We start from the raw sequence: 27,846 nt of genomic DNA on the forward strand, positions 1-27,846 counted from the left end.
GAGGTGCATGCTTCCAAAGTTTAGACTAAATTTCTTTCACTTTTTGACCGAATTTTGTTAAAGAAAAGATTTATTTTTTTCCCGTAAAAGAACAGAATTTTTTTTGTTAGTGTTTGGTTGAAAAATAATTCTTCAAAAAGCTGTTGAATAGATAATTTCAAACAAAGGTTACCTAATAAGTTCCAACGGATTTTGATTTTTTTGTATACCCATTCCCATTACTTCAATATTATATTAGCAACCTCATACAGTGAACTCAACTCTAGATTTTAGTTAAGCCTTTCTTTTAATTATTTTTATTATTTCCTTGTGTTTTAATTTGATTTAATTAATACCATATATCAAAAGTTAAAAGGGAAACGTGAGAAGCAAGCGCAAGGCAAAATAATTGAGTCACGGATAGCCAAAGTTATCCTGATACTTTCAGCTTTTACCTTTCATAGATTCAACTTTATGTCTTGTGGAGATAATTTCTTCTCCTTTTTTTTTTTTTTCTAGTGGAAAGAAGTATTTTCTCCGGTAATGGACATAATGTATCAATCATGTTTTTAACTGAAAATGATTATTAATAAAGTAAATTCACTATATTGAACTTTTATTGTCGATGTCTCTGTCAAAAATCAAAATAAAAAGAATTCTTAGTGGTCGATGTCTCTGTCAAAAAATTGAAGGGTTATTTTCGAATTTCAACTTGAGAAACAATTAGAATTTATGATTTAAAATGATACCAGTGAAAGTTTGCTGCATGATAAGTTTTTAAATTATTTTGGTTTTCTCCATCTTTCAGCCTGAGTAAGAATAGGAACTAGACATTTTACTTATGATAATTCATATATTGTAGGCTTATTTTTATTTGCATTTAACCCTTGCAGTTTTAGAAAAATAATGCCCCCGTCTTAATTTACGTGACACTTTTCGAATTTCGAGAATTAAATAATTTTTTTATCATGATTTTTATACCCCTTGAAAAATTTGAATTGTCTATTATTGTGACTTTTAATACTTATTATGTAATTTTTAAATACTTAAATTTTATTTTAAAAGATTTTATGTTCGAATTTATGGTTAAAATTTAAAAATTTGACTTTCAAAATTTTAATTGTGTGGAGTATATATTTTACAAAATCAATCTGGAAATTTAGTCGGCACAGAAGCGAACGAAAGTAGTCAGAAATAGAAATACACTCGGTGCATTATTTTGTTGTTTTCCCATAGAAAGGACCGGAGAAAACTCTCTCTAACTTTACTCTTTCTCTGAACAAAAACAAAAGCAATAACTACTCTCCTCCTCAGCCACTACTGACCCAAATCTAGAACTATCTTCTTTTGCACTGCTACAACAACTGCAAATCTCAGACTTATAACTCTGTTTAGAAATTAAAAGTCACAGCATAATTAATTTTAGATTTTAGAAAATGGGAGGATCTGGTGGTGGTATAGGTAGCTTACTCAAGGTCATACTCGCCAACTTTGACATCCTTGCCGGGTATCTCTCCCATCCTAGTCCATTTTCCTAGTAGTATTTCTGTTACAAATTGATTTTTTTTTTCTAGTTTAATTCATAGATAATAGAGACCAATTTACGAGAAATTTATTCTTGTGAAGTTTAATTTATTTTTTCTTGTGTGCTTGAAATTGCAGGCCGGTTGTTAGTCTGGCATATCCTTTGTAAGTGGGTTTTCACTTGGTGATTTTTTTTTTCTTAAGGCCTGCTATGTGATTTTTTGGTACTGGGTTGTGGGTTATATGACAGGTATGCGTCAATAAGGGCTATTGAGACCAAATCCCCAGTGGATGATCAGCAATGGCTTACTTATTGGATTTTGTACTCTATGATTACTCTTTTTGAGCTCACCTTTGCCAAGCTTATTGAATGGTAAATTTTCATTGGTTGAGATTTTTATGTTCTTTTCAGCTACTTATTAGTGTTTCTTCGAATTCTATGACAAGTAGATAGACTCGTCTCTTTATCACTTGTAAACGGAACACTACAACAACAATTGTACTTTTGGGAATAGATTTGCTTTTCCTTAGGTTTGGGTGGACAGTGGTGGAGGGTTCGAAAAAAACAATAAAAGCTAAATATAGAAAAGTATGTTGTCTTTGGGGATTGAACCTAGGACGTTAGAGACAATTTTGAACACCCTGGACCGCTTGAGCTGATCTTTTGCATTTGTTCAGGGTGTTCAAAAAGTTAATATATGTACATAAACACGAAAAATTTACCCGATATATACACTATAATTTTTTGCTGAGGGTGTTCGGGCGAACACCCTCACCACCATGTACATCCGCCCTTGCAGGTGGAATGGAAGAAAAGTGATGAAACAGATGATGGTTGTGAATAACCTCTTTTTACTTTCTTAATAATGAAGCCTTGAGCATTGATTTCATTGCCTAACTTATTTCGGTTCCTTCCTGGTTTTTAAATAATTGTTATAGAAGAATGAAGGACTTTGAACTACTATATACTTCTATGTGATAACATGTCGGCCATTTTAAGTTTTACTAACTTGAACTTGGTAGACAGAGTCTTTTAACTTTAGGTGGTTTCTTCCTATCTGTCCAAGCCTTGATAGACAAAGTTACTTAGTACCGGTGCTGGTGGGTGCAAGCTGGCTCGGACTCCACAGTTATTAAAAACCAAGAAAAAGTTTGGTGTTGTAGATTGGCAAACAAGTGATGAGCGATGACGCGCTACCTAAGAAACAGAAAGATCATCTGCTGATTGCAGTTTGCTATCAGATAGAATAGGAATTGTTAAGTCAACAATCGTAGAAAAAATGGGAACGCAAAGTAATGGTGATTGAAACTTTGTTAGGCCAGGTAAAAAATGATTCTGATGTTTATCATAGAGTAACTGTCATGCTTGACAATAGTTTTGATTCATTATCGAGTGGGTTAGCACTCATATAGTGGAATTTCACCACTATATTTGAAGCAAGAACAGTGACCCTAATAGCTGTCTGTTTGATAATTCTTTGTGACGGTGGTCGTACAAGAATTTGGGTTGATAACTGCAAAAAATGAGCTGTGGCTGTGTAGTTGAATTACCTTGGTTGAAAATGATATGTTTGAGCACAAGGTACTTCCACATTGAGGTAAGGTTAGGAACACCCCCCTCCCCCTCTTTAACTCTGGGTCATGTTTCTCGTCATATTTGTCTTCTTTTTATTTCAAACGCTTCAATTTTCTGTAATGAAGCACTTTTGAATGCTGGAAACTAGATTGTCTGGCATAGTACATGAATCTCTTTTATATCGCTTCACTTCTAGTGAGTTTGGATGATTTTCCGAATGCCAGATCTGCATTTTCTTCCATTGATATGCTCTATTCACTTTTATATCAGGCTTCCTTTCTGGTCATATGCAAAACTGATTGCAACCTGCTGGTTGGTGATACCTCACTTCAATGGTGCAGCATATGTGTATGAGCATTATATTAGGCCTTATATCGTCCAGCGAAAAGCAGTCAACATCTGGTATGTGCCACGAAAGAAAGATGTCTTTAGTAAGCCTGATGACATCCTAACTGCTGCAGAGAAATATATACAAGAACATGGAACCCACGCATTTGAGGAGATGATCCACAAGGTATGATAATCAGTTCGCCTTTTTTGTTTATAGTTTGACGAAATGTCAAAGAAACATATAGAAACCAAGTGACTTGAGGCAGGCTGAAATCACAAAATTCAAGTGTTTAATTTATTTTATATTTCTGCAGGCTGAAGGAGAACGAAGGCCCCAAACCAGCAATTACGTGTTTTATGATGATGACTACAGATACTGAGCCTTGTACACTACAGGTTTTTTTGTTTGGTTTCTGCTGCTCCAGTACTTCAGGAAAGGAAGAGATCTATGTGCTGTTGTAAAAAGAAGTGCCCTGAAACTGATGTTTGGTCTGTCTCCGTGTTAACTACTATCTTATGTTTTATAGAGTTCTTTGCAATCCTGTAAACTATGTATAAACTTGTAGTGCTCAACCTTTTCACCTGTGCCTTTCTCCTAGATATTTTTGTCTGTCACTGTTAATCTCAAGCAGTTTGTTAGTAATGATAATAATCGTTGCTCTATTTCACTTCCTATTACTTTGATCGCTAGCTAGGTGACGGGTTCTGAGTGAGGTCGCGGTGATTGTTTGCCTGACTTGACTAAATTTAAAATACAGAACACGATCGAGTGCTGCATTGTATTTAAAACTGGAAGTGCTGTCTGCCTGTGTACTAGCACCTAAAAACTTTTATTAATGTCTTCAATTTTTCTATGTTATTCAATGATCCTTCAGGTAGTCAAAATCTGTATAGGTAGGAGCAAGTGCTAGCTTCACCAATGCTTTGGATACTTGTTTCTGTAGGTTCTCAAAATGTGGTTCTGTTGTACAGCTTTTGACAAAAAAAAAAAAAACAAGAAAAAAGAAATAAGAAGTAGTTTTGGTGTAATTAAAAGTTTGAAACTGCCTGCGGACCTAAACTTAGGCACCATGTCATATCATTGGCAAGTTGTTCCAATCTCTGATCAGGGTAAAATTACTATAGAATATCTTGCAAATTAAGCACATAAGTGATTTGAAAAATGACTTTACCAAACAATAGGTGAACAGCTTGATAACCTTTTTGGTAGTACTTTCTTATGTAAAGATCATTAGACTAATACGGTTCCCCGCTGAGCAAAAAAGATTAGTTTAGGGATTATTTTGTCAAAGTGTCTTGATGGTTAGTTGCTTTACCAAAACATAGTAGGGAAAAAGCAAAAAGAAAGAAGGGGGCATTCCGAGAATTGAACTCGGGACCTCTCGCACCCTAAGCGAGAATCATACCACTAGACCAAATGCCCATGTTGTTATCTCTTCTATTTCTTACCGTACAAAGTCGCTTTCCAAAGACTTCTAGTTCTCTAGAGAAGGCACTTTAATAGTTGGAACAACATGGAAATAATTCATACAGTGAATTCCAGATTGTTTGACAATACAATTGACGATTTTTTCCTTTTTTTTTTTTTTTTTTTTGGTTTGTTGTTTGTTTGATAGTTCGTTTATTTCATCAAAAAGAACCACTCAATAAGTTATCTTGTATCAATTTATATGGCAGTTTTTTCAATTCGGGATGTCGTGAAATGTTAGACAACTTTTAATTTTGTAATTTTTTTTTACTATTTAATAATTTAAATTCATTAAGACCTTCAAATTCTAAATATCGATACAATGTTTGTATCTTATCAAACTATCTTTTCAATCATTACTTTGTATCTTATTCCATTATCATTACTACAATAGACTAGTCAAATAGAATATATTAGACTCTGTGTTTGGCCAAATGCAGTCATACATAATGGGATGATGGGATGAACGGAGTGGGCGTTGTTATTCCACAATCTTTTACAAATTCATCTAGTTAAACCAACCTTGGAATTTGTATGAAACATGGAGTATTAACTAAGGAAATTATTACACGAAAGAAGGAGCTAAAGCCTAAAGGCTGGCCTCTATAAACTAAAGAGAGGAGAGCAACCTATTTCTTTTCACAAAGAATCCTTTAGCCTAAAAAATTGTTAAGAGGTAAATAATCATTTAGCCTAATAAATGCTAAACTAACAGAAGAGAACAAGGTTAAAATTGATTGAAAAATAATGCGACTCCACAGCTACTACTTTCTCCTTTTTAATTTATGTAGTACAATTTTGATCATTAAAACTAAAAATGAAAGAATGATTTCTTTATGATGATCTTTTCTATGAATTTGAGATCTTAAACATGTAATCATAGTTGTACAACAGCAACAACATACCCAGTATATTTCCACAAGTGAGGTTTGGGTGTACGCGGACCTTACTCCTATCTTTACTTGGTAGAGGGGCTATTTTCGATACATCCACGGCTCAAGAAAATCATTTTCAATAGATGACACTACAAGAAAGAAGACATTCGCCAACAATTTTTTTTGTTGTCATAGTATTGACTATTGTTGCAAAAAGTACTTTTGACAATAATATTTTTTTGTTGTTGCATAAACTTTTTCCATCGGTTGTTATTGGAACGCCATGCAACAACTTTTTTGTTGTTGCCGAAAGTAATTTTTGCAACAATAGTCAATATATGACAACAAAAATTAAATTGTTTGGCAACCAAAAAAAGTTCATTTTTAAAAGTTTTATCATATATGCCAACAATAAAACTAAGTTATTGTCAAATATTAAATTTTGCCAACAATATTATTTCTGCTACCAAAGAATTGTTACCATTTAAGCACTTTCTTGTAGTGTGGTTTGAAAGAAAATGTAATATTAGTATTTGTATGCACATAAAACTTTTAAAATTTATAATCTTAAACATGTCATAACATTTGTACGACAAGAATTTTTTATTAAAAGTAAAATAAAAAATAAAAAAAATTATGGTTAAATTTAAAATGAATTATGAAAAAAAAAAGGGAAATAAAGCATAATATATTACAAGAAAAGAAAGGGAAAATAGGAAGACACATAACAAACCCAGCTAGGAAGAAAGTGGCGGGAAGTTAGTTGATTAGAGACAAGACTGGTAGAAACAGAAAAGGCCCCGAGTACCCCCACTTCCTTGCCCCGAAAAACTTGCAACAGATTCACATTTTCGTTGACTACGTGGCATCAACAAACTATAACAATTCACCATTCCAATAACTATAAAACTAAAAAAAAAAAAAAAAAACGCGAGGGAAAAAGAAGAAGAGCTACGCTACGTATATATTACGCGCATTTACGTACTGCTCACAGAAAAAGGAGAGGGGAAATTAAACAGAAAGATTCACACACTAACGAAATTCTCATTTCGGTTCTAGAAGTTTCGATCCGAATAACTTTTAGTATCAAATTTTGCTTATAGAAGAATCAACGTAACGAACGCTTCGCTTTTGCTATGGTATTTCCTCTGTTATTCTGATTACGGAGCCATAATCGACTTAGGCAACAGTGAGTGCTCTTTAATTACCTGTATTGATCTTCTTAAATATGAGTTTCGTTTGAATTTTTATTGAATTTTGATTTGCTCTGTTGTATACACTGGTCAAACGTGTGTAAATTGGTTTGCATTGACCTAAACCCTAGCTCCTTGTTGGTTCTGATCATGCTGTTTGATTTCCTGCTGAATTTTGAACGCAAAATATAGGAATCTGTTTTTTTTTTTTTTCAATGTTTTTACGTGATATTTATAAGTATTTGTGATTTTAGTTAGGGAGTTGTGTTACGTTGTTGAGTACTTCCTTTGTTTACTTTAACTTGTCACGTTTGTCTTCTCGAGAGTCAGTTTGACTAATCTTCAGAGCTAAATTGAATTAGATTAATTCAATATTTTAAAATTAAAATTTAGATGTTTTAAAACTCTAAGAAAAATACTCTCATATTAATATGATGAAAAAATACACCTTAAAATATTGGTCAAAGTTATGTAGTTTGACTCTGGAGAAGCGAAACGTGACAAGTAAAAGTGAAGGGAGGGAGTACTTATTAAATAGGACGTGGATGTTGTCATGAGCAGAGTAGTTCTGGATATTCAAGGAGGTTTTGCTTAGATTTTAGGTGTAATTGCTACATGCTATGATGTTTTGTTTAAATGTGTACTTGATGCAACTTATGTGTTTGATAAGGTGACACTACTAGTGGAAAGTAATCTTAAATCATTGGTCATTCGGTACAACGTACAACGGTATGAGAGCCTGCATTTTTTCTGTGTCTCTATTTTGTAGGAAAATTGCCATTTCTTAATAGTTTGTGTGGAGGTTCTTCTAGAAACCATTTTCCTTACTTTAAGCTTATTCATGATTATTAGTTCTTCTGAAATAGTCTGTATAATATTAATATCCTTAATATTACTGATCTCTTGAACGTAATTTTTTTTGAAGTCTTCCTATGGAGGAACCATGGGGGCTATTTTGCTGTGTACCGGATGTTTGGTATTGTGATGATCAAAGAGCTAGAGTTCATATAACAGCTTAATGAACAACCTACAGAGGAACAGTCTCGGAGAGAGGAATGTGGAACAGGTGATGTTTATTGCTTAACTTCTCTATTCTTTGCTGCTTAAGAACGGAACGATATTGAAGAAGGGCAACAATTAGTTCCACTGTAACAGCTCCGCATTGTGCTTGGTAAATTTCCTTTTCCTCCAGGAATAGGTTCTTTTGTGAGAACCGAAAAACTCTCACCACCATTATGAGAAAGTTGGCTTCGTATTCTGAAATAACACTGTAAATGTTTGTATCATTTAGTCAATAAAGGAAAAAGTACAAATTGCAGGTGATCGAAGTAAGGGAGTCGTACTGGTTCACCTAGTCATGCAATGAATAGAATCAAGACAATAGTTACATCAACACCTATATTTTTGTTTTTCAGACCTTTACATTATGTTTGTTTATCAAGGAGGATGGAAAAAGAGAGAAGGTTCCATGCAAATTCATATATTGACCAATGGATCTGAATACCTGCAATAAGCAGCAGTACATTCATTATGAGCGTTAACCGTAAATTTTAAAATTAGAAGTCAAACTTAAAATAACTTAAAGGATACTCAGTTATTTCTTTTTCTGGTTGCTCCACCACAGACACCTATATACTGTACTGCCTGTTATTAATTGGTTTCACTAGTAAAATGACCAGCTCCCTTTTTTTCTGGGAGAACATGTAATGTGATTATCTGCTGTAGAAATCTAAAAAAGCTATTCTCTGTTAGAAAAGAGATAAAAGCTAGCATTGCTGTCACAAATTAGATCCAGTTGGTTGAAGTTCAGTTCCATGTACAAAAGTTAGCCTTCTGTATCATGATTTTAGCAGTTCAATCCCTTTGTTCCATGCCGTATATAGACCTTTCCTTTTCAGTTCAATTCTAAAATTATTTTGGCACAAAATTTTCAGTTATATTATATCCTTAAATAGTTACATGGATCCCATGTTCACTCTTTTGACCAGACTTCTTTCCCTGTTCTGTTTTAGAACTCCAGAAACTAAGATTTGGCCTTTTAAGTTTCCCTTGTCAAATAGTGGTACAATTCATATATTATCTTAATAACCGCACAAACCAAGGTTATTAATTTGAGGAATAAGGGAGTGTCAGTTGCTGATACGGTAAAATTTCTATAAATGAGCTGTTATCTTCAACCTACAGACCCTTGTTTTTGCAACTTGCAGGCCATTACAGCCTTAAAGAGAGGATCACACCTACTGAAGTATGGACGCAGAGGAAAGCCAAAGTTCTGCCCTTTTCGTCTTTCTACTGTATGGGCTTTGCATTAGATTTAGCATTATTTCCCAATCTTTTTGCTTATTTTTTTTCTCTGGTTTGCTTCTCCTCATAAGACCATGCTCTTTGAGATATCTTTTCATCTTCCAAATCTGCATTTAACGACTCTAAATGCCATCTATTAGGCAAGTATAGTTTAGAAATAGCCGATTCCTCAAAGTCTCAGCAGCACTAAAAAATGTGCTGTCAGAATGTTCAGATTTCTTTGAAATAAATGTCAAGTTCTGAACTACCTGAATTTAACTAGCTGGAAAGGTCTATTGCATGCAACAATGCACAAAAAGGAAATATCGGGTGAGAATAGCTGATAACTTAATGGTCAAATTATGCCCTTCTTTGTACACTTTCAAGCCATATAAACTAAAAATTTAGGGCTCACTTGACTAACTGAAACATGGTCTTCTCTTATTTTAGCAAGGAACAGACTTAGAAACACCTTTCATATCAATGTATATACATGGAATGGAAAAGAAAGCGAAAAAAGTTTGAGAAGCTCAAAAATATTTTGAAACATGTTCAGTAGGAGTCTAGGGCGGGTGGGTGTACGCAGACCTCCCCCCCCCCCCCCCCCAAGTGCCCCCACAGACACACAAGGGTCCTATTCTCTGCTTGACCTATACTGTGATACCTTTCCCATGCCAAAAGAGGGGATTGAGGTGAAGTTAGAGCATCCAAGGCCAGCTCTATGCTTATTTCTTTGTTCTACTTCTTCACCCCCCCCCCCCCCCCCCCCCTCCTCCTTATACAGACACTCTTTTACATACAAGGGTCCTATTCTCTGCTTCAAATAAGGGGTATTCCTCTGAGGTTTTGTAACCCATTCTCAAATTATCATCCATCAACTGCTTCTGATGGATAAATTTCAGGATGAAACAACACTGATATGGTATGTTGAAAAGGAGGAGAAACAGCTTCAATTGAATCAGGTTTCAAGGATTATTCCCGGTCAACGAACTGTAAGATCTAACGCTATCAATATCATGCACGCCAAACTTCATACTAAGCGGTATTGTGTGACTAATTGCATTTTCTATCTCAAATGAAATTGTAGGCAATTTTTCAGCGGTTTCCGAGACCTGAGAAAGAATATCAGTCATTTTCACTTATATACGGCAAAAGATCCTTGGATTTGGTAAGTAATACTTATAGTCTTAAGAGCACGCCACATTACCTTCTAAGTTTCAGCACTTGCATAAAATGGAATTCCTTCACTTATATATTTCTTTTTGAGTAGCAAATAGTCATCAAACTGTTAGAGACATAACTAATTACCTATGTACGGGGAAGTGTGTGATTTAGATAACCCTTAATGATATGGACCTGAGGATTGAGCCACTTTTAATTGATTGATTAGCAGGTAGCTTTTTGAATGCCTTCCACAGTTTATTGATGGACTCTCTTTTGAGGTTAAAAATTCCGAGCTATGCATTTTTATTTCATATCTTAGTTGCCTTTTTGTTTTGGTAAAATGTAAATCTGTGAAATAATCTATTCAAGTAGTATGAGGAGATGGCAGAAAATTGGAAATTGTATCTTTATGCATAATTGCCTTTCTATATTGGTCAACAACTAGCCAGTCTTCATGATTCAAAGGAATGGTTATCTTTGCTATTACCTTGCCTTAGGCATAGACAACTAACATTTGTGGCAGAGTGTGCAGTTTGTCTGTATTTTCATGATATCTGAACTTTGAGTCATTTGCATGCTTCAGGAATAATATATTGTAGATTTTAGTAACTGCTCCTTTCGTTGGTCGAAATACAACATTTAAGAAAGTGGAAACTTTGTACTTGCATATCGTACTTCGCTTATATTATAGAGGTGCATGTGCTTGTGTCCTTCCTATGAGTGAGAATTCCCATTCTTTAAATTCCAATGGGTTAATGAAGCACGATAGTATGAACCTCTGTCCTTGCAAAAACTTAATGCTCATTACTGGTTAGATATGGTTACCATAAAGATCATCATTAAAGCATGTCTTATGTACTTCCAAAGAATATGAACTAGTAATCTCAGAGTTAAGAAAATAGGCTGACGCAGAATATGGTGATTGTAGTAGACCATTGTTATTAGTACAAAAATGAACAATTGAAGAATTTTATATCTTTAGATGATAGAAACAACGAATTGAACCCTTTGGCAGATCTGCAAAGATAAGGAAGAGGCAGAAGTCTGGTTTGTTGCTCTCAGGGCCTTGATATCTCGGGTTAACTGTCAAAAGTGGACAAGGGATATAAGACATGATGCCGCATACTCTGATGGTTCAACTTCTGTGACACAACGAAGTTTGTCAAGTAGTAGTGGAAGCAGCAGTACACCCTATGAGGTACTTACTGTGATGCTTTCCTCATTAAGCTGATTGATTTATGGTCTTGACTCCTTCTCTGTTCTCATTACAGGACCCAAAGAAAAATCAATTGTGTTCAGTACCATCTCAGAGTCCTCCAAAAAAGAGATTAGAAAGAGCATTCTCTGACTTTTTACTGTATAATTCAGCCGCAAAATGTTCTTCCCATAGAGAGTTTGCCGCTAGTTCCCTCAACTCAAGATCATACGGGAACTTAGATGATGAAATTGGGCGGAGCTCTACAGATACTGTCCGAATTAGTTTCTCCAGTGCCATCAGTTCATCTAGCCAGGGATCTTTTTCCGCAAATATTGATACCCTTTGTGACATTTTAATATGGGGAGAAGGAATTGGTGATGGCCTGCTTGGTGGTGGGATGTGTGGACTTGGAAGATTTGAAGCTGCAAGAAGGGATGCACCTTTGCCGAGGATGTTGGAATCAGCATTACTACTTGATGCTCAATATGTTGCTTGTGGGAGCAGACATGCCATACTAATCACAAAGCAAGGAGAGATTTTTAGTTGGGGAGAGGGGTCAAGTGGCAGACTAGGCCATGGAGTAGAATCTGACGTTTCTAGCCCAAAACTTATTGACACTCTCTGTGGGTTGAATGTTACATCAGCAGCATGCGGAGATTATCATACTTGTGCTACAACACTCAGTGGAGATCTCTTTACATGGGGTGACGGTACCTTTAACTTTGGCCTCCTTGGGCATGATACTGGAATCAGTCACTGGACCCCCAAAAAAGTAAGGGGTCCTTTGGTTGGTAGGCATGTCTCATATGTCTCTTGTGGTCCTTGGCATTCAGCTGTTATAACATCAGTTGGCCAACTTTTTACTTTTGGTGATGGAACATTTGGTGCTCTAGGTCATGGGGATCGTAGTAGCACTGGCATACCTAGGGAAGTTGAAACTCTACAAGGACGAAGAACAGTTAGAGTATCATGTGGGCATTGGCACACTGCAGCTGTGGTAGAGCTTTCTTTTGATGATTCTGGTTCTAATAACTCCCCACCTCGGAAGCTTTTCACCTGGGGAAATGGGGATGACGGACAACTTGGACATGAAGATACTGCTTCTAGACTCACTCCATGCAACGTCGTACAGTTGGATGAGATTAACTTCAGTAGAGTAGCCTGTGGCCATAGTATTACAGTTGCTCTGACAACATTAGGAAAAGTATATACAATGGGGAAAGCTGATTATGGGCAGCTAGGAATTCCTGGAAGTACTGGGAAGTTTCCTTCTTGTGTTCAAGGAAAAATTACAAATCGTTTCATCGAAGAAATAGCTTGTGGCTCTTTCCATGTTGTGGCCCTGAGCTCAAACTCTGAGCTTTACACGTGGGGAAAGGGAGGAAATGGACAGCTTGGACATGGGAATAATCATGATAGGAATACTCCTACACTGGTTGAAGCGCTGAAAGCAAAACAAGTAAAGCATGTGGTCTGCGGAAATAATTTTACTGCTGCCATTTGTCTACACAGAGAGGTGTCTATTGCTGATAATTCCATTTGTGCTGGATGCCAGAGTCCATTTAATCTCAGACGAAAACGTCACAACTGCTATAACTGTGGGCTTGTCTTTTGCAAAGTGTGCACCAGTAAAAAATCTGTAAGAGCTTCTTTGGCTCCAAAGATGAATAAACCTCATCGTGTATGTGAAGATTGTTTTAGTAAATTGAACAAGGGCTTGGATACTGGATTGACCTGTCTACCACCGAAGGCCACTATTGGAAGCTTACAGAAGAATACTGGCGAGAAGGGGAAAGAGATCTCGCCTTCAGAACAAAAAGGCCTTCTCTCTAGGCTGTCCTCATTCAATTCATTCAAAAGGTCTAACAATCAACATTTTAAAAAGAACCAGAAGCAAGATTCAAATTCTGACAATGTCTCTCCAATTTCTAATGGCAATACTCAGAGTGAAGTATCTCGAACATCAAGCCCGTTGATGTCTTTTTCTGATTGCCTTGAGAAATTGTCTGTTTCTTTTGTTGGATCAACAAGTCATTCTCAAGCTGGTTCTTCTGCTTCTCTGGAATCAAGTTCATCTTATTCTGTGTCATTGAGATCTTCTTTTGCTGCACAAGCAAATCACGAAGTGGATCTTGATGATTCGAAGCAAACAAGTGAAAGTCTGAAAAAAGAAATTTCAATATTGAAGGAGCAGGTAAAAATGGCAAGGTTTTTTGTCAAGCCTCTTTATTGCTGCATTCTTTTTCTTAGATAAAGCAAGGGTAATTTTATCAAAGATAACAGATGAAAACAACATCAATAAAAAACTTTGTTTTAGTTATTCTGATTGATCCAAAATAGTTTTTTCATGCACAATATCCTACAGTCCATTGACAAAGATTGTGTTACTGAGGTTTTATAATATAGCATAACAACCTATTGCACTAGATACTGATACTTCTCTTGCAAAGGATTTCCTTGAAATATTCCAAGGACCAACTGATTAGAAACAGCAGCCAGCTTAAAAGTTATAGTAAACTAATTAATCTGTATGCAGTGTTACTTCTCCTTTAAACAAAGAAATTTATAGTAGAAGTTGATCTGTACGAGCTCTATTGCACCTGAGACATACCCCATGCAGGTAGAGATTCTCACCCAGAGATCTCTATTCTTAGAGGCTGAGCTTGAGAAAAAGTCAAGGCAGCTACAAGAGAAAACTGACGAAGCTAAAATGGAAACAGACAAAAATAATGCTGCAAAGGAAGTCATCAAATCTCTAATGACGCAGGTAGACCTTTTTGTTCTATATGTTTCATTACATTCTTAGTTATATTCTGCAGTTAATTAAAACTGTTTATATATCGCTAAAGTGTACTAATTATCAATCAGATTTGGAAATTCGAATTTTCCTGTGGAAATTTTCTGTTTACAAAGAAAATTGTTTATCGATACATCCAGCTGCCTCTTTGACTTGTCCAAAGTCTAGCACAAAAACCTTGATAGAAAATAAGTCAAATTAAGTACCTGATAAATAGTTTTGGCATTTAACTTAGCAGGGAGAAAGAAGAAAGGAGAAACAAAAAGATCTATGTAAGAGAATGTGGAACCAATAAATGTGAAAATGAATAAGTGCCTAACAGAAATAATAATCACAACTATTAGAACTGGTAACGAAGGTACTACATTACATTACATTCCAGTTCAGTTTTTTTTTTTTCCAGTTCAGTTACTCTAGCTAAGCAATATTTTTCCTTTTTTATGATGTTATGTGATTAGAGTTGAAAATGGACATACGATCATTGCAGCTTAGCCCCACAATGATTTTGATCTCAAGATAGTTCGACAAAATAGGTTGTGATTAGAAATAGCATATAATGGAGATACGTTAGAGGAAAATAGGATATACTGGCATGATGCATTACATGCCTGAGTGTTCATTGACTTGGGAAAGCACCCTCTTTAGCCCTGCAACTGGAATTATTCTTTCCAAAATTCAGGAGCAGTTCTGGATATCTTCTGCTGTTATTCAATCCAGAGAGGACTTAGTTTACACTTGGGACAACTTTCATCCCCCTTATAGGTCTCTATCCTTATTTCCGTCTGTAACTACTATTCATTGAAGCATTCTTATTATTGTGCTTTTTTTTTTCTGGATTCTCTGCTAGGTAAAGGGCACCACTGCAAGAGCACCTCAGGATGGTTCTGCAGAATATCTGATCCATTCGATGATGACACCTACAGTGCCTTGAACCTTGTATCTGAAGGACTAAGGAATAAACCAACCAGCTCGGATTTCATCATACTCCTATTCTTTTTGCACTTATCTGCTGATCACAGAAGATCTATGGTAGGTTTCGAGATTACTTATTTATTGCATTTAACTATTTTGTCACTGAGTGGTTAATTATGCTTCAGGAAAAAATTGGTTAGTTATAATCTGGATGGAGTTTACTTCGGGTAAGCATTGATGCCTTTCATGCTCCTACTGACTTTTGATTGATATAGACTTTAGAATTAGTCATCAAACAAATAAATGGCATTCTTTAAGAAGATAAGGTAATACATCTAGTACCTTTCTTAAAAATAATGGAAGGTTTATATATATATACTTTCTTAAAAATAATGGAAGGTTTATACATATATATATATATAATGGCTGGTCTGGCTGGTCACTACCCAGTGTAATCCCACAATAGTGGGGTCTGGGGAGGGTAAGATGTACGCAGCCTTACCCCTACATGGGTAGGGAGGCTGTTTCCGATTGACCCTCGGCAACCCTCCTCCTTTATCCGGGCTTGGGACCGGCAATGTGAGCAAGCTCACACAGGCGGAGTTATATATATATATAATGGGTTAGTTGTAATCTGGATGGAGTTTACTTCAGGTAAGCATTGATGCCTTTCATGCTCCTACTGACTTTTGATTGATATGGACTTTAGAATTATTCATCAAACAAATAAATGGCGTGCTTTAAGAAGATAAGGTAATACATCTAGTACCTTTCTTAAAAATCATGGAAGGATATATCCTTCCATGATTTTTAAGAAAGGTACTAAATGTATTAATCTGGAAACATATCATTCTCAAGTCATTCTTAACCAAAGTGTGTGTGTGTGGTGGGGGTTATGTTTGTTCAAATTGATAATCTAGTACAAGTGGCAGCTTTTTTTATCCATAGAAACTCTATGCAATTTAATTTCTGGAATATAGCTTTAATGTTAAAGACTTATAGTTTGTACAAGGGGAAGTTTGGTTGATCCTTTTTCTGGCAAAAAGGAACCTCAAGCTGATTCTGGTGAGCATACACCTATAGGGTATCATTCATTCTAGCCCAAGCCAAAAGCAGCAAGTGTTGTATCCTCAGCTCAAGCTAACCAGATCCGAGAGAATTTAATTCTTCCTTCTTTAAGAAAATGAAACAAAAGCAACTTCTTTAACAAAAGCAAACTCGCACCATTTTCTCTAATCAAGAATGAAACCCCTCCCAGTGCTTTGAAGTTTCCGAGAGAAGCTATTTATGATATATGTCTTGTTACTACCATATACCAAGTGGCATAGTATTCCTATCATACGGTCGATACATGCCCATGCTGCATGGTTGACACTCACTCACACTATTAGACCATAATCTGACTCTAAATATGGTTAACTCAGTATATTTACTTCAGTTAATTATGTCCATCCCAGATAATCATCTTGCCACTGGCCTATGTCTAATTTGTAGCTTGTTGCTTGTTTATTTGTCCGTTTGCCAATGTTGTATTCATGGTTCTAGTCATGCATTGTCTAAATCAATCTATGTTTTCTGCATTTTGAAATGGATGAAGGGCCTATTGCATCAATTTGAGGATTCTCCTCCGGCTTGCTATCATGCAGAAATCATCCTAATTTTTTAAGTTTCCACCGTAAATGAAAGGATCACATCAGCATTCAATTGCATCATGTGAAACCACAAGTATTGGAGAACTATTTGATAAAAAATTTCTTATCTCAAATACATTTTGATGGAAGTTATCTGCATCCCTGTGTATGTGCAGTTGGAGATGTCATCTATGTTACTGAAAGTTTCAGTCGTGAAAATCTGAGAATATGAGATGCACGCCAACTGTTTCAAGGGCAGGAGTCTTATTACCAGTATGACGATTTGATACTAAAGAAGCTGTCTCTCTATCAGAAAGTGTATATTCAATTTTGCATATAGAGTGCAGCTAATATCCTTAGTACACATTAGGATGAACGGAAGGCTGATGTGTCTATGATGAGTAGGTGAAAGGAAAATGAAAATGGCGACAATAATCAACAGACTGTGACATGTACTTCCACGTTCGAATTCATTCAGCTGTTGAAGTACCTCTTCTTTCCCACTTCATGCCGTTCTCTTTCTCCCAATTGTGTAAAGAAGTACGAGGAATTTTTTTTCTAATGTCACTCCGAGGATCTAGATCTTTTCAATTTTGACGATGTTACTGTAGAATAAAAGTTTTAACACTACGAGTATTCTGATCAAATACATAAAAGCAACTTATTCAGTAGAATTCGCAGTTTCTCGAGCATCTCTTGAGTCTAGTTCCCATCTTTAAATGGTTATATTTTCACATGCCGCTAATCTTTAGGTGCGGTGTTGTGAGAAAAACGAAAATATGGTATTGTGGTACCTTCGGATGACTTAAAAAATATTATAAATTGAGAACTGCAAATATATTTTTGTTTATGATAAGTTCTTACTAAATTAATATGTTGGCGCTCTCACCGATACAATTAGATGGCTACTCGATATACCATTTAGTGATGTAAATGTTACTTATATCATTATGCCAAAATAAAAAAGTGAGGATAAAAAAAGGACCTTACCATTGTGTTTTGACAATCTAAAGCTACAGTGCTTCTGGGCCAAAAGTGTTGGCTCTAAGAGTTCTGAGAGCAATCTGGGTTCATTCTTGTAAGTACTTAGGTGTACTTGAATCAACTAGGAATATATGTAGACTGCATATGTAATTTTATTATATGCAGGTGAAGTGAATTGGATTCACATTTGTCTTTTTCTATTTTGTTATCTTTGGAAGTTTACCATTTTCTTCAAGATATTCATTGTTTTCATGACTGCATTAACATCAAATCCTTTTAACCTCATCAGTAATTCTACTCACTTTCCAAATGCATGCCCTCATTTGCTTCTTCCAAATCATCAACATTACGTTTATGCTTGTTCCCAAACCAGCAAGGCCATAGGCAATGATTTTAATTTTTTTAAAGACCTTGACGTGCATCACTCTCTGGTGCATCCGCAGGCAAAGATGCTTGTAACCCTTGTGCCAAAACGTTATGATTTCTATTGGGCCTGATTGTCCCAAATGGATTTTACCAGTATCCGACATGGACACACGAAGTCTAGCCTTTCTACTGGACCATAATGGTGAGCTGAAGTCTTCTTCAAATTGGAATGTCTTTCAATTTTGCTAATATGTCTACTTTTCCCTTTGGAATATCGTTTATCCATACGGGGCTGTCAGAATTTCATGTGGAATCACGTGATAAAAGCATTAGAGTAATGGCAACGAGTAACTCTTGTTTTCAGAATTTTCATGTGGAATCACATGATAAAAGCAATAAAGTATATTTCTTGCTTGAAGATATAACAGTTCAACTAGCAATTCTGATAGTTTTGGCTAAAGGTAAGAGTATGGTGTAATCTATTGCTCAATATGGACAAATGGTCTCTAGAGATGTATAAGTGACAATGTATGAATGTGGGAGTATGCTCTTCTAGTTCTAGGAAAGGGCCTGTAGACTTTGTCTAGCGTGTTTATGTATTCCTTTAGATCGAGAGGCCTATAGGGCAAATAATAAGTAAAATAGAAAAAGATACAAAATGAAGAGAATATCTGACATTTCAATCGTTAAAAATCTCTTATTTTACAAGAACAATTCAAAAGAATGAAAGAAAAAGATAGATGACACCAAAAAGGTCATTTTAATTGAGTTTTAAAGCTCTTATCTTGTCCAGAAAAAAAAAAAAGTTCGATTTTCAAAAAAAATATTTTTCTTTCCCTTCATTTCCCAGACTATGGTCCGAATCGAGTTTTTCTTTGCATTCCCTGGACTTATCCCAAAAAGGGAAAAGTTAGGGAAAGCTCCGTTCTTGAAATTGAAAATCAACGAAAGAAACTAAGAAAGGGAAGAGAAAATTGGAACAATAACAAGAGGGGAAATAGAAGAAAATTTTCATTTGGCTCTCCATTCTCCACCTTTTTAAAAATAAAATGAAATCAAACAAGAAAAAAGAATCTTGTACCTTCTTTTCTTTTCCAAATCTAATTAATTAGCTTGTGGAAGATACGTACCTTTAGGGGTGTCAAATGGGCAGGTTGGACTAAAATTAACCCAATCAAAATGGGCTGAAGTAATAAATGGGTTGGTTAACATTGGCCCAAAAGTTACTTGGGTTGAAATGGGTCGGGCTGAATTGGGCTAAAAATGAGCTGGGTCATGACCCGTCCAACTTGACCTAGTTTTTTTGAAGGATCTATTTTCTAGAAAAAAACATTTTTCTTAAAAAATATTTTTGCGGATTTTTCGTGAAAATTATTTTTGAGGAAAATATTTTCCGTGTTAAATATTTTCGAGAAAAACATTTTTTGTGAAAAATATTTCCCTTCATATTAAACATAATTTCGTGAAAAATATTTCCCTTCGTATTAAACATACCACAAACTTATAAGATACATGATACAAGAAAAGTGTATACATAAAAAAAATAAAAAAAATCTCAAGCAATAAACCCAAATTTAAGTAAATCTTAAAAATGAGCTAAAATTGAGCTAGTATTGAGCTAAGTTAGAGATCACTTTAAAATGGGTTATATTGAATTGGGCTAAAATCAGCCCAATATGAAATTATCTTGAGCCTGACCCATAAAATTTTGAATGGATTGCACGGGTCAAATTTGACACCCCTGCGTACCTTCATAGTACTTTTTCTATTAAAGTTGACTAATTATGGTCTCTTGACGTCGAAATACAAAATCCGCTTCACTGGAGATATCTCCATCAAGCAAACATTAGAGAAAGACTCTTTTTAAAGCCAAAAAAAAAAAAAAAAAAACATGGATGTACACAGCAGAAGCTTGGCAACATTTCACCAAAAGATGAACTACATTTAAGAAACTACTGCAAGCAACTTATCATCTTCCACTTCCAGCTCAGCTTTCAATTTACATCCACGTTGTCACTTAGAACTTCTTGAGCTTCTGCCAAAGCTGATTCTCTTGCATCAGCAGCATATAATATCTTTTTAACTGCCACAGCCATCTGTGAAATGTAACAAGCCCAACCCCCATTGATTAGATGACTCGTAATACATGTTAGTGACAGAATGTAAAAACTTTGCTCTAACGGTGAGATACAGAAGGAGCAGTGTATTCAGCATTATGCTATACATAATTGTCAGTCAATGCACAACCACTTAAATGAAAATCTTTATAGTATCATACATCAGCTAAAGCAGTTGAAAATGTCTAGATAATGGGCAAAGGAGAAGACATAGGGTCAAATAAATTCTCTGCAACTCTTCTGACATAATGCTGAAAAAAGCAAAGTAAAATATAAATACTCTCCTTACCATGTTATCAATGTGACAATTAGAAAACATTATTGGAACCGTGTCAATTAGAAAACATTATTGGAAAGAGAATATATTCCCAGAGATGTTTGTTTGAGGTATATCAATTAGACACACACAAGAAAGTCACGCTATAGAGAAGAACTTTTGGTAGCTAGGCAGCTACATCACAATCATTCTCTTTTGGTAGAGATGGGAGAGAAGAGCTTACCGGGACATCTTCTAAATCTGGAATCTGACAGAGAATCTCAATATCTCGTAACTTTGCAAAATAAAAATCTCTTTCTTTCTCCAGGTGGTCATTAGAGAGCTTGAGATCTGTAACCTGGACGGTTAAAATATGAGTACCAATAAGCATTCGAAGTACTACCACACAACCGAAACAGTGAGTTTACAGCAGGAAAGTAGCAATTGTGAGTTATATAATTACAAGTGGATACTTATCACAGAAAGAAAAGAAAAACAATAATAACAACTATACCTCAATCTCGATCTAGTTGGGATCTATTATGATTCCGCGATATCCGCTCCACTACTCAATAATTTATCTTTTAGGCAAATTAGAGATTCTCTAAAACTAGGAATTCTTTAAATCTTGACATATCCTACGCTGTCATATTATCTCTAACCAAACTTTAAAGACTCCTGTCAAAAACCAAACCTAATGTCAAAAAGAAAGAGAAAAAAGTAGACCAAGAGCAACAGATGTGATCCCTTAGTACGTAAACAAACAATATCCTAAGCTTCAGATTTTCTACGTTTCGGTGTAGTTTAGCAGTCCAAAAAAGCTTCAGCGTATCATTAACCATACAGAAACAAGTACTGTGATTGACCTTAAGCCAGCTTAAATCGAGCTTAATACTTAGAAGACACAATTATTTACTCAATCAATCAATCTGCTGAACCATAAGTAATAGGTTTTGAAAGATCCTACTTCACACAAATATTAGACTATTACCTCCTTTGACAAAGCCTGAATCTCTGCTGAAGAATTAACCCCACTCATTACTGGACTTGACCTTCCTTGTTTTATTCCTAGTAAAAACCATAGTTTAAGAAAAGTAATACTAACGAAGAACACATAAGGAAAATACCACTGCCGCAAACCTGTAATCTTAGTAATGCCTTCCCCTAATCCTGGGTTATGATAGTTGTTAGTTTGCAGTGACTTTGCAGTTCTCTGAGAGCTCTTCACATTTCGTTCCCTCCCAACCTTACTTCTGCGTTCCAGGGGATTATAATTCCTGCACACTTACAAGGAAGGAGAGATAACTAATGAGAATCTGGCATCCAAGTTTTAGAAGTAACAGAACAATCAAGTATGTGAGGAGAAGCACATACTCATTCATAATACCACCATTTACAGACTCACAATAACGCTTCATCCATTGCAGGAACTCCAAATTATCCAAAGGACGACCCTTAACAAGCCTGTTAACCTCAATATGCTGCAAGCAGAATGGAAACCAACTGTAAATTTGACCAAAAGAATCATCTAGTTCCTCTCCGTAACAGGTTATTTTGTTTCACCATGGCTAATCCTTAGTTAAAAAGGTAGCTGTGCCGGTAATGCAGAACGGAAAATCTCAAAGGAATCATTCCTCCAAATCAGTGTCGAATTAGTATAACTGAATTTTCTAAAAAATTCTCTATTTTTTAACGGTGGTGTCCAGGCCAACTTGCGCACACCTCGACTTTTCCACTGGGTGCCTTCTATCTCCCAGCAGCACAGGACTCGTTGTTTTAAATTTATTGTTATTATTAGTATTTGTACTATAAGATAAGCACCATCACACATCCGAAGAGCTAAATACAGAAAAGTAAAACTAGGTGAGACAAGTATGTTGAAAGATTTAAACCGCACTTCACATGAGAAACAAAAAAAAAAAAAAAAAAGCCAAAAAAAAGCATTATCTGCCTTGAGAGGTAGCAAATGGAAAGAAGGGAGCCAAACTTTCTCAGTAAAAACATCCACATAAAACTTGAAATGTGTTTCATAAGAAGTTACCTTGTCAATTTTGAGCTTGTTAAAAACATCTTGCAGCACTTTGTAGTTTTGGATCATGTCATATTCAGTCTTTGCGTCAAAGTTGACCTGTAACAAAATATGCTCAACATCAAAGATGCCACAACAAACGAAACATGTTACATAGGACCACTAGAACATCACATGCAGTAATCACCTTGTGCATTGGAACAGCTCCAGGATAGGTCATGTCCATCATCTGACACTGCACAGCCCCAGATGCAGCCTAACATAATAAATTTGTAATTCATATATGTAATAAAACATTAGAAGAGAAACAAAATCAGCAACATTTCAAAAGGTAACTATCATTTTAATTATACTGCATTACCTGTAATACTTACTGGTTAAGTAAGGGGACAATATGAAGGTTGCTAAAATGTTGGCTAATCATTCCACCCATTACAAAAGATGAAATTAGAACCTTTAAAGCAAACTGTGATATCAACCCCACTTCACAAATAAATCTCATACGCATTTGCTTATCTAGTAACATAAATTTGAAAGGAGAATGTGAACACCAATTAACTATTTAATCTGTTTATAGATCCACATATTCCTACTAAAAAATTTGATTGGACACTCCATGATTTCATATGAACAAACTGAAAGCTAAATTTCCCACCAGAAACGAGACATAAATGTTTCCATTGTCTTACATGATAAAACAGAAGCAACATAATATGGTCCATTTGCATTCTGTATTCAACTGAATATTAATCGAACTAGAAGTAATATAATTCTACCCCATTCATCAGCATGTTATTCCTGTGCCTTTTCTCAAGAACTGGACCTTTACATAAACCAAAAGGATCATTAACACCGTTATAGGTCAAACATAAATGCATCACCTAAGTGTCCAGGATTATAATTCAAAAGAATTCCATTGCACTTTACCCTAGTGACGAGTACCAAATAAATCCTTTGCAGTAGAGAGACGTGCCACGCCTCTTAACTTTTACAAGAGTAAATTAAATTTCTCATAACATTATATTTATCTTGAAATATGCTACATTGAGAATTAAGATAAGTAGGTGAATAAAATATATTAAGATAGACCAGTGAATTTCTTCATGTCTGTGTTTAAATCATGAAAACTTATAGAAACAACTTCCTGGGGAAAATATTGAATTATCAAATCAACCATAGCTGATACACAAAGGATTTTATAGCCACTCCAACTCGGGTACCAAAATCTGAAATCAATGAATCACAGCTACACAAAATGTAGATGCTAACTTTAAAAAACAATTGAGGAAAATTTCGCAAAAAGCAGCCAAAGGAAAAGCAGTAAACCAACAATGCCTTAATCAAACTAGCTAAGTTCCATATATGAATATCAATGTCTAATTCTCATTTACACCTTAACATTTAATTCTCATTAGCATGTATAACGGGGAAAAGAAAAACAGAAATAAAATTTGAGGAAAGGCGCAATTTCTGGACAAGTGAACATGAAAATTGCAGCATTTATTTCGTTAATCTGAATGAAATAAACGTGACCACGGGTTCGAGCCGTGGAAACAAACTCTGACTGTAGGGCAAGGTTGTGTACAATACACTTTGACGGTCCCGCCCTTACCCGGACCCGCGCATAACGAGAGGTTTGCACCGGCCTGCCTTTTTTAACTCAGAATACGACAGAAAAACTATTTGAAAAATCTAATAACTTACAAACAAGAACAAATTAAGAAATTCCATAACAGAAAACCCTTGACATTCGAGATATAGAAAAACAAAGGCATTCGAGAAAATGCAAAACACGAAAGAAAATCAGAAATGGAGGATACCTCTTCAATGCGAGTGAGATTAAGCTGCAACCTGGCATTAATCCATGTCAATAACTCATTTCTCCCAACAAAATACGCACTATCCATTATCCCTATATTCGCCATTCCTCTTTCGTTTCGTTAATCCTAAAATTTCCTAATAAACGAGATGAATGGCTTTATATAGAAAAAAGAAAAATAAAGCAAGTCACATAAATGGAATGTGAAGAAGAGACATATTTTTATAGGACGGGAGAGAGAGTGCGTAAAGCAAGGGATTTTTGTAATTCAAATTATACAGTTTAATATATAGCCGTTCCCGTTTTATTCATTTGGAATTTGTTAGCCTAACCCCGCAATAATTGCATGAATTAATTCAACTAAATCTTGATGAAATTAAGATGCAAGCAAGCGTGGGAATTTAATTCTAGTTGTATAGGAATTTTTAATTAGGATTAATGGATTATTAAAAGGAAAAAGAAGGGATGATTCTAGCTTCTATACTTGTTTTGGGGAAAAGAATCGTTAGCTTTTTTGATTAAAAAAAATAGGAAGAGCGTGAGAGCGGACTGCAAGGGGGAAGCTTTTTGTCAGTTTCGTGTTTGGTTTTCAGCAATTGCCAATTGGTCATTTTCTTAAGTTTGGGGGGTCCCAATTGACTTTGTCACATCACATGCAAACTCAACTTCATTTCTTATTGGAAAAAGACACTTCTGCATGGACAAAGGTCCTTACAATGCTAAGATTTCCTTTTCTACTGAAAATAAATATGTAGCTCAAGGGCCATACAAAGAAAATCAAATTTCAGTTAGGTGACAATGAAATACATGCCTTGTTTAGTATTGACTCTCCAAATAAATATATGGAGTATAAGACAAAGTTGTTGTTTGTTAGACTGAACATGAGAGCTTGCCTCAATCCAAAAGAATAATCTATAAGGTGAGAGAGCTCATTCAACTTATAAATTTCTCAAGTTTTTTTTTTTTTTTGTTTAAATCAATGAGAGACTGTTGGCACGGAACAATCACCTCACTTGAAGACCAACAACCTTGTTGGTCAAGACTGGTACCACTTCTTTTTTATTTAGGCCATCATCTTGACACTCCTATGGTCAAGTGAATTTGTTAATTCAAAAGACTAGTCTATTAGATGAGATACCTCATTCAATCTATAAATTCATTAATATTTCTCTTTTTAATAGATAAGGGGCAATTAGCACAGAGTAATTACCCCGTAGGTATACATTGATTTGCTTGATCTACTCTTGATGTTGGAGTGAGCCAATTTGTGACGAGATACTAGTTTGCTTTCTCCGGATTATTTCGCCAGTTATCATCAAATTGATGTGTTTAAGTTTTTAACTCATATTTCGATGTTTTAATCGACAAATCTCGTGGTGCTTGTCCTTCTTAGGTTTGTTCATACGAACATATGTTGATCAAAATTCCAAATGATAGTATTGGGTTTTTTCCTATCTTTTTTTTAATTAATAAAATAATATCTGTGCCAGTTACAAAGTGAAGACCATGTGGAAATGGCACCAGATAGCCACTTTTAGGACCGGTATCTAAGTCTTAGCCAACGCTTGCTAAGTATTTAATATTTAGAAATAACTTTAACAAATGAGTAGATACGGATTCTTCTTCTTCACTTCAAACCTTCATGACATTATGTCCAAAAATTCACTTCACAATCGTAATTGTGTGTCTTGAATTTTCAAGTTTTGTTTAAACTTTCTATACATAGCAAAATATAGCTCGACGCGCGGCAATATGGTATTGGAACACGTGGCGTTAGAAGGTGGAATGTTGCAAGTTATCTCATTTAGTTCAAAAAAGAAGCTCTGGAGACATCTGGAACAAATCCACAAAGGCAATAACACGGGGTCATTAATGGGAGAATAACGTTAGAAGGCCGGTCCATATACGGAGCAGGCGTTACGATTTATAATTAAGACAACATTTATTATTATTCATTATTAGAATTTAATTGCAACCTAAGAGTTGATGTATATGTACTTTAAAAGGAGCTTAACAGTCCTTGAAAGAGGACATCGAATAACATTCACTTATATTCATTTCTTGCAATTCAGTCTTTTCAATTAGATATATTACTAATTCTTTTGTACCGGAATAGTTCTTATTTTCTTAGAACCGGAGTGAATACTTGTTTCAACAAAACCCAACGAAGGATTTGCTCCAAGAATCAATAATAGCCCAGGCTTATTTAATTTACTCTATTATAGCTCGTTTGACATCTTATATATTTTTACCTGATTCATTATAATTATCATTGATTTCATTTCATTCATTTATAACAAAACAAATTCCGTATCCTTTAAACCACAAATAAATTCAACTGTTCTCATTTTAGGGTTAGGATATTGTGTCCTGAATTTCAGTTTTTCATTTCAAAACTTCAGAATATTATATCCTTTAAGTTCAATTTTTTTAGTTTTTTTTTTTTTACAAAAAAAATTAAAAATCAACTCAAAACATCAAGATACTTTGTCGTTTAGCTTTCTTCAGTCTAAAACTTCATGATATGGTGTCCTAAGTTCATTTTTCAAATTAAAACTTCATAATTTCAGTAATAGTGTACTGAAATTCAATTTTTTCGTTTAAACTTTTTGGGAGTCTTTGTCCCTATTTCGAACTTCAGGTTTGTGTACTGAAGTCTAATTCTTGTGGTTCCAACTTCAAGCCACAAGAGAAGAAGAAACGATTAGGAGAATAAGAAAGAAGAAACAGTAGTAGTAACCAATTTGATAAGAGAAAAGCAGCTTGTTTCACCTTTTTAAGTGCCGAATAAGCTTTAAATAATTTGCAAATATATCTTTACTAACACTTAAATAGCAACCAAAAAGATGGGTATCCATGCACTTCGCCCGAAGTAGGAAATGACGCATGCTGTCTCCAAAAGTGTCAGGTTTTAAATTTTTATCCCCACTTAATTTTTTTTTTTTTAAAATGACTTAAACTTGAAAAAATTCGTTGGGAAGAACTTATGTTTCCCATCATGCATAAGCTCTAGCTTTTGGCCTATAATGCAGAATTTGTAGTCAATTGAGGAGGTTCATTTTCCTAGAATATCATATGTTACCCATTAAACATAAGTTTTAGCTTTTGGCCTATGACGCAGAACTTGTGGTCAATTGAAGAGGTTCATTGTCTTAAAATATCATGAACTTCTGTTTTATAGGCTAAAGCTATAACATATGCCTTACGAGGCAACACAAGCTTTGCTTCTGTTGCCTGTCAGACATAAGTTCTAACTTTTGCGTATAAGGGATGACTTGTGGTCAATTGAGCAGGTTCATTAAACTAAGGAATAATTACTTGGCATAGCTATTTCTAAGAGATAAT

The 27,846-nt window shown here is 35.1% G+C and overlaps 3 protein-coding genes and 1 non-coding gene across 10 annotated transcripts; 2 read left to right on the forward strand and 2 right to left on the reverse strand.

Moving 5' to 3' along the window:
* The first annotated feature begins 1,190 nt into the window (after positions 1-1,190).
* On the forward strand, positions 1,191-4,072 carry LOC132632968 (HVA22-like protein a). The gene is made up of 5 exons (XM_060349127.1): positions 1,191-1,486; positions 1,642-1,668; positions 1,754-1,876; positions 3,350-3,593; positions 3,724-4,072. Exons 1-5 carry the CDS (start codon positions 1,416-1,418, stop codon positions 3,787-3,789), a joined length of 531 nt encoding a protein of 176 aa, XP_060205110.1. The 5' UTR covers positions 1,191-1,415; the 3' UTR covers positions 3,790-4,072.
* Positions 4,073-4,760: 688 nt separating this feature from the next.
* On the reverse strand, positions 4,761-4,832 carry TRNAP-AGG (transfer RNA proline (anticodon AGG)). Its single transcript has one exon. It is a non-coding gene; the product is annotated as a tRNA-Pro (tRNA).
* Positions 4,833-6,261: 1,429 nt separating this feature from the next.
* On the forward strand, positions 6,262-17,604 carry LOC132632967 (PH, RCC1 and FYVE domains-containing protein 1-like). Of its 7 annotated transcripts, none has more exons than XR_009579512.1 (11): positions 6,266-6,941; positions 7,871-8,011; positions 9,153-9,239; positions 10,131-10,220; positions 10,316-10,396; positions 11,408-11,590; positions 11,664-13,784; positions 14,211-14,357; positions 15,235-15,416; positions 15,485-15,526; positions 16,897-17,604. XR_009579512.1 is itself a non-coding variant. In XM_060349125.1 (9 exons), exons 2-9 carry the CDS (start codon positions 7,964-7,966, stop codon positions 15,316-15,318), a joined length of 2,841 nt encoding a protein of 946 aa, XP_060205108.1. In that variant the 5' UTR covers positions 6,266-6,941; positions 7,871-7,963; the 3' UTR covers positions 15,319-15,417. The 7 variants fall into 7 exon arrangements, 2 of the variants coding, with proteins under 2 accessions (XP_060205109.1, XP_060205108.1); XR_009579510.1 differs by having other exon boundaries at positions 17,107-17,604; XR_009579513.1 differs by lacking the exon at positions 15,485-15,526.
* A 2,309-nt stretch (positions 17,605-19,913) lies between these two features.
* LOC132632969 (microtubule-associated protein RP/EB family member 1B) lies at positions 19,914-25,072 on the reverse strand. The gene is made up of 8 exons (XM_060349128.1): positions 24,503-25,072; positions 22,870-22,938; positions 22,695-22,781; positions 22,028-22,134; positions 21,794-21,930; positions 21,645-21,721; positions 20,898-21,011; positions 19,914-20,376 (listed from the first exon to the last, which is right to left on the reverse strand). The coding sequence occupies exons 1-8, from the start codon at positions 24,605-24,607 to the stop codon at positions 20,275-20,277; spliced, it is 798 nt and encodes a 265-aa protein (XP_060205111.1). The 5' UTR covers positions 24,608-25,072; the 3' UTR covers positions 19,914-20,274.
* Positions 25,073-27,846: the final 2,774 nt, after the last annotated feature.

This window comes from Lycium barbarum, chromosome 3 (assembly GCF_019175385.1).
Source record: "Lycium barbarum isolate Lr01 chromosome 3, ASM1917538v2, whole genome shotgun sequence".
Lineage (NCBI taxonomy): Eukaryota > Viridiplantae > Streptophyta > Magnoliopsida > Solanales > Solanaceae > Lycium > Lycium barbarum.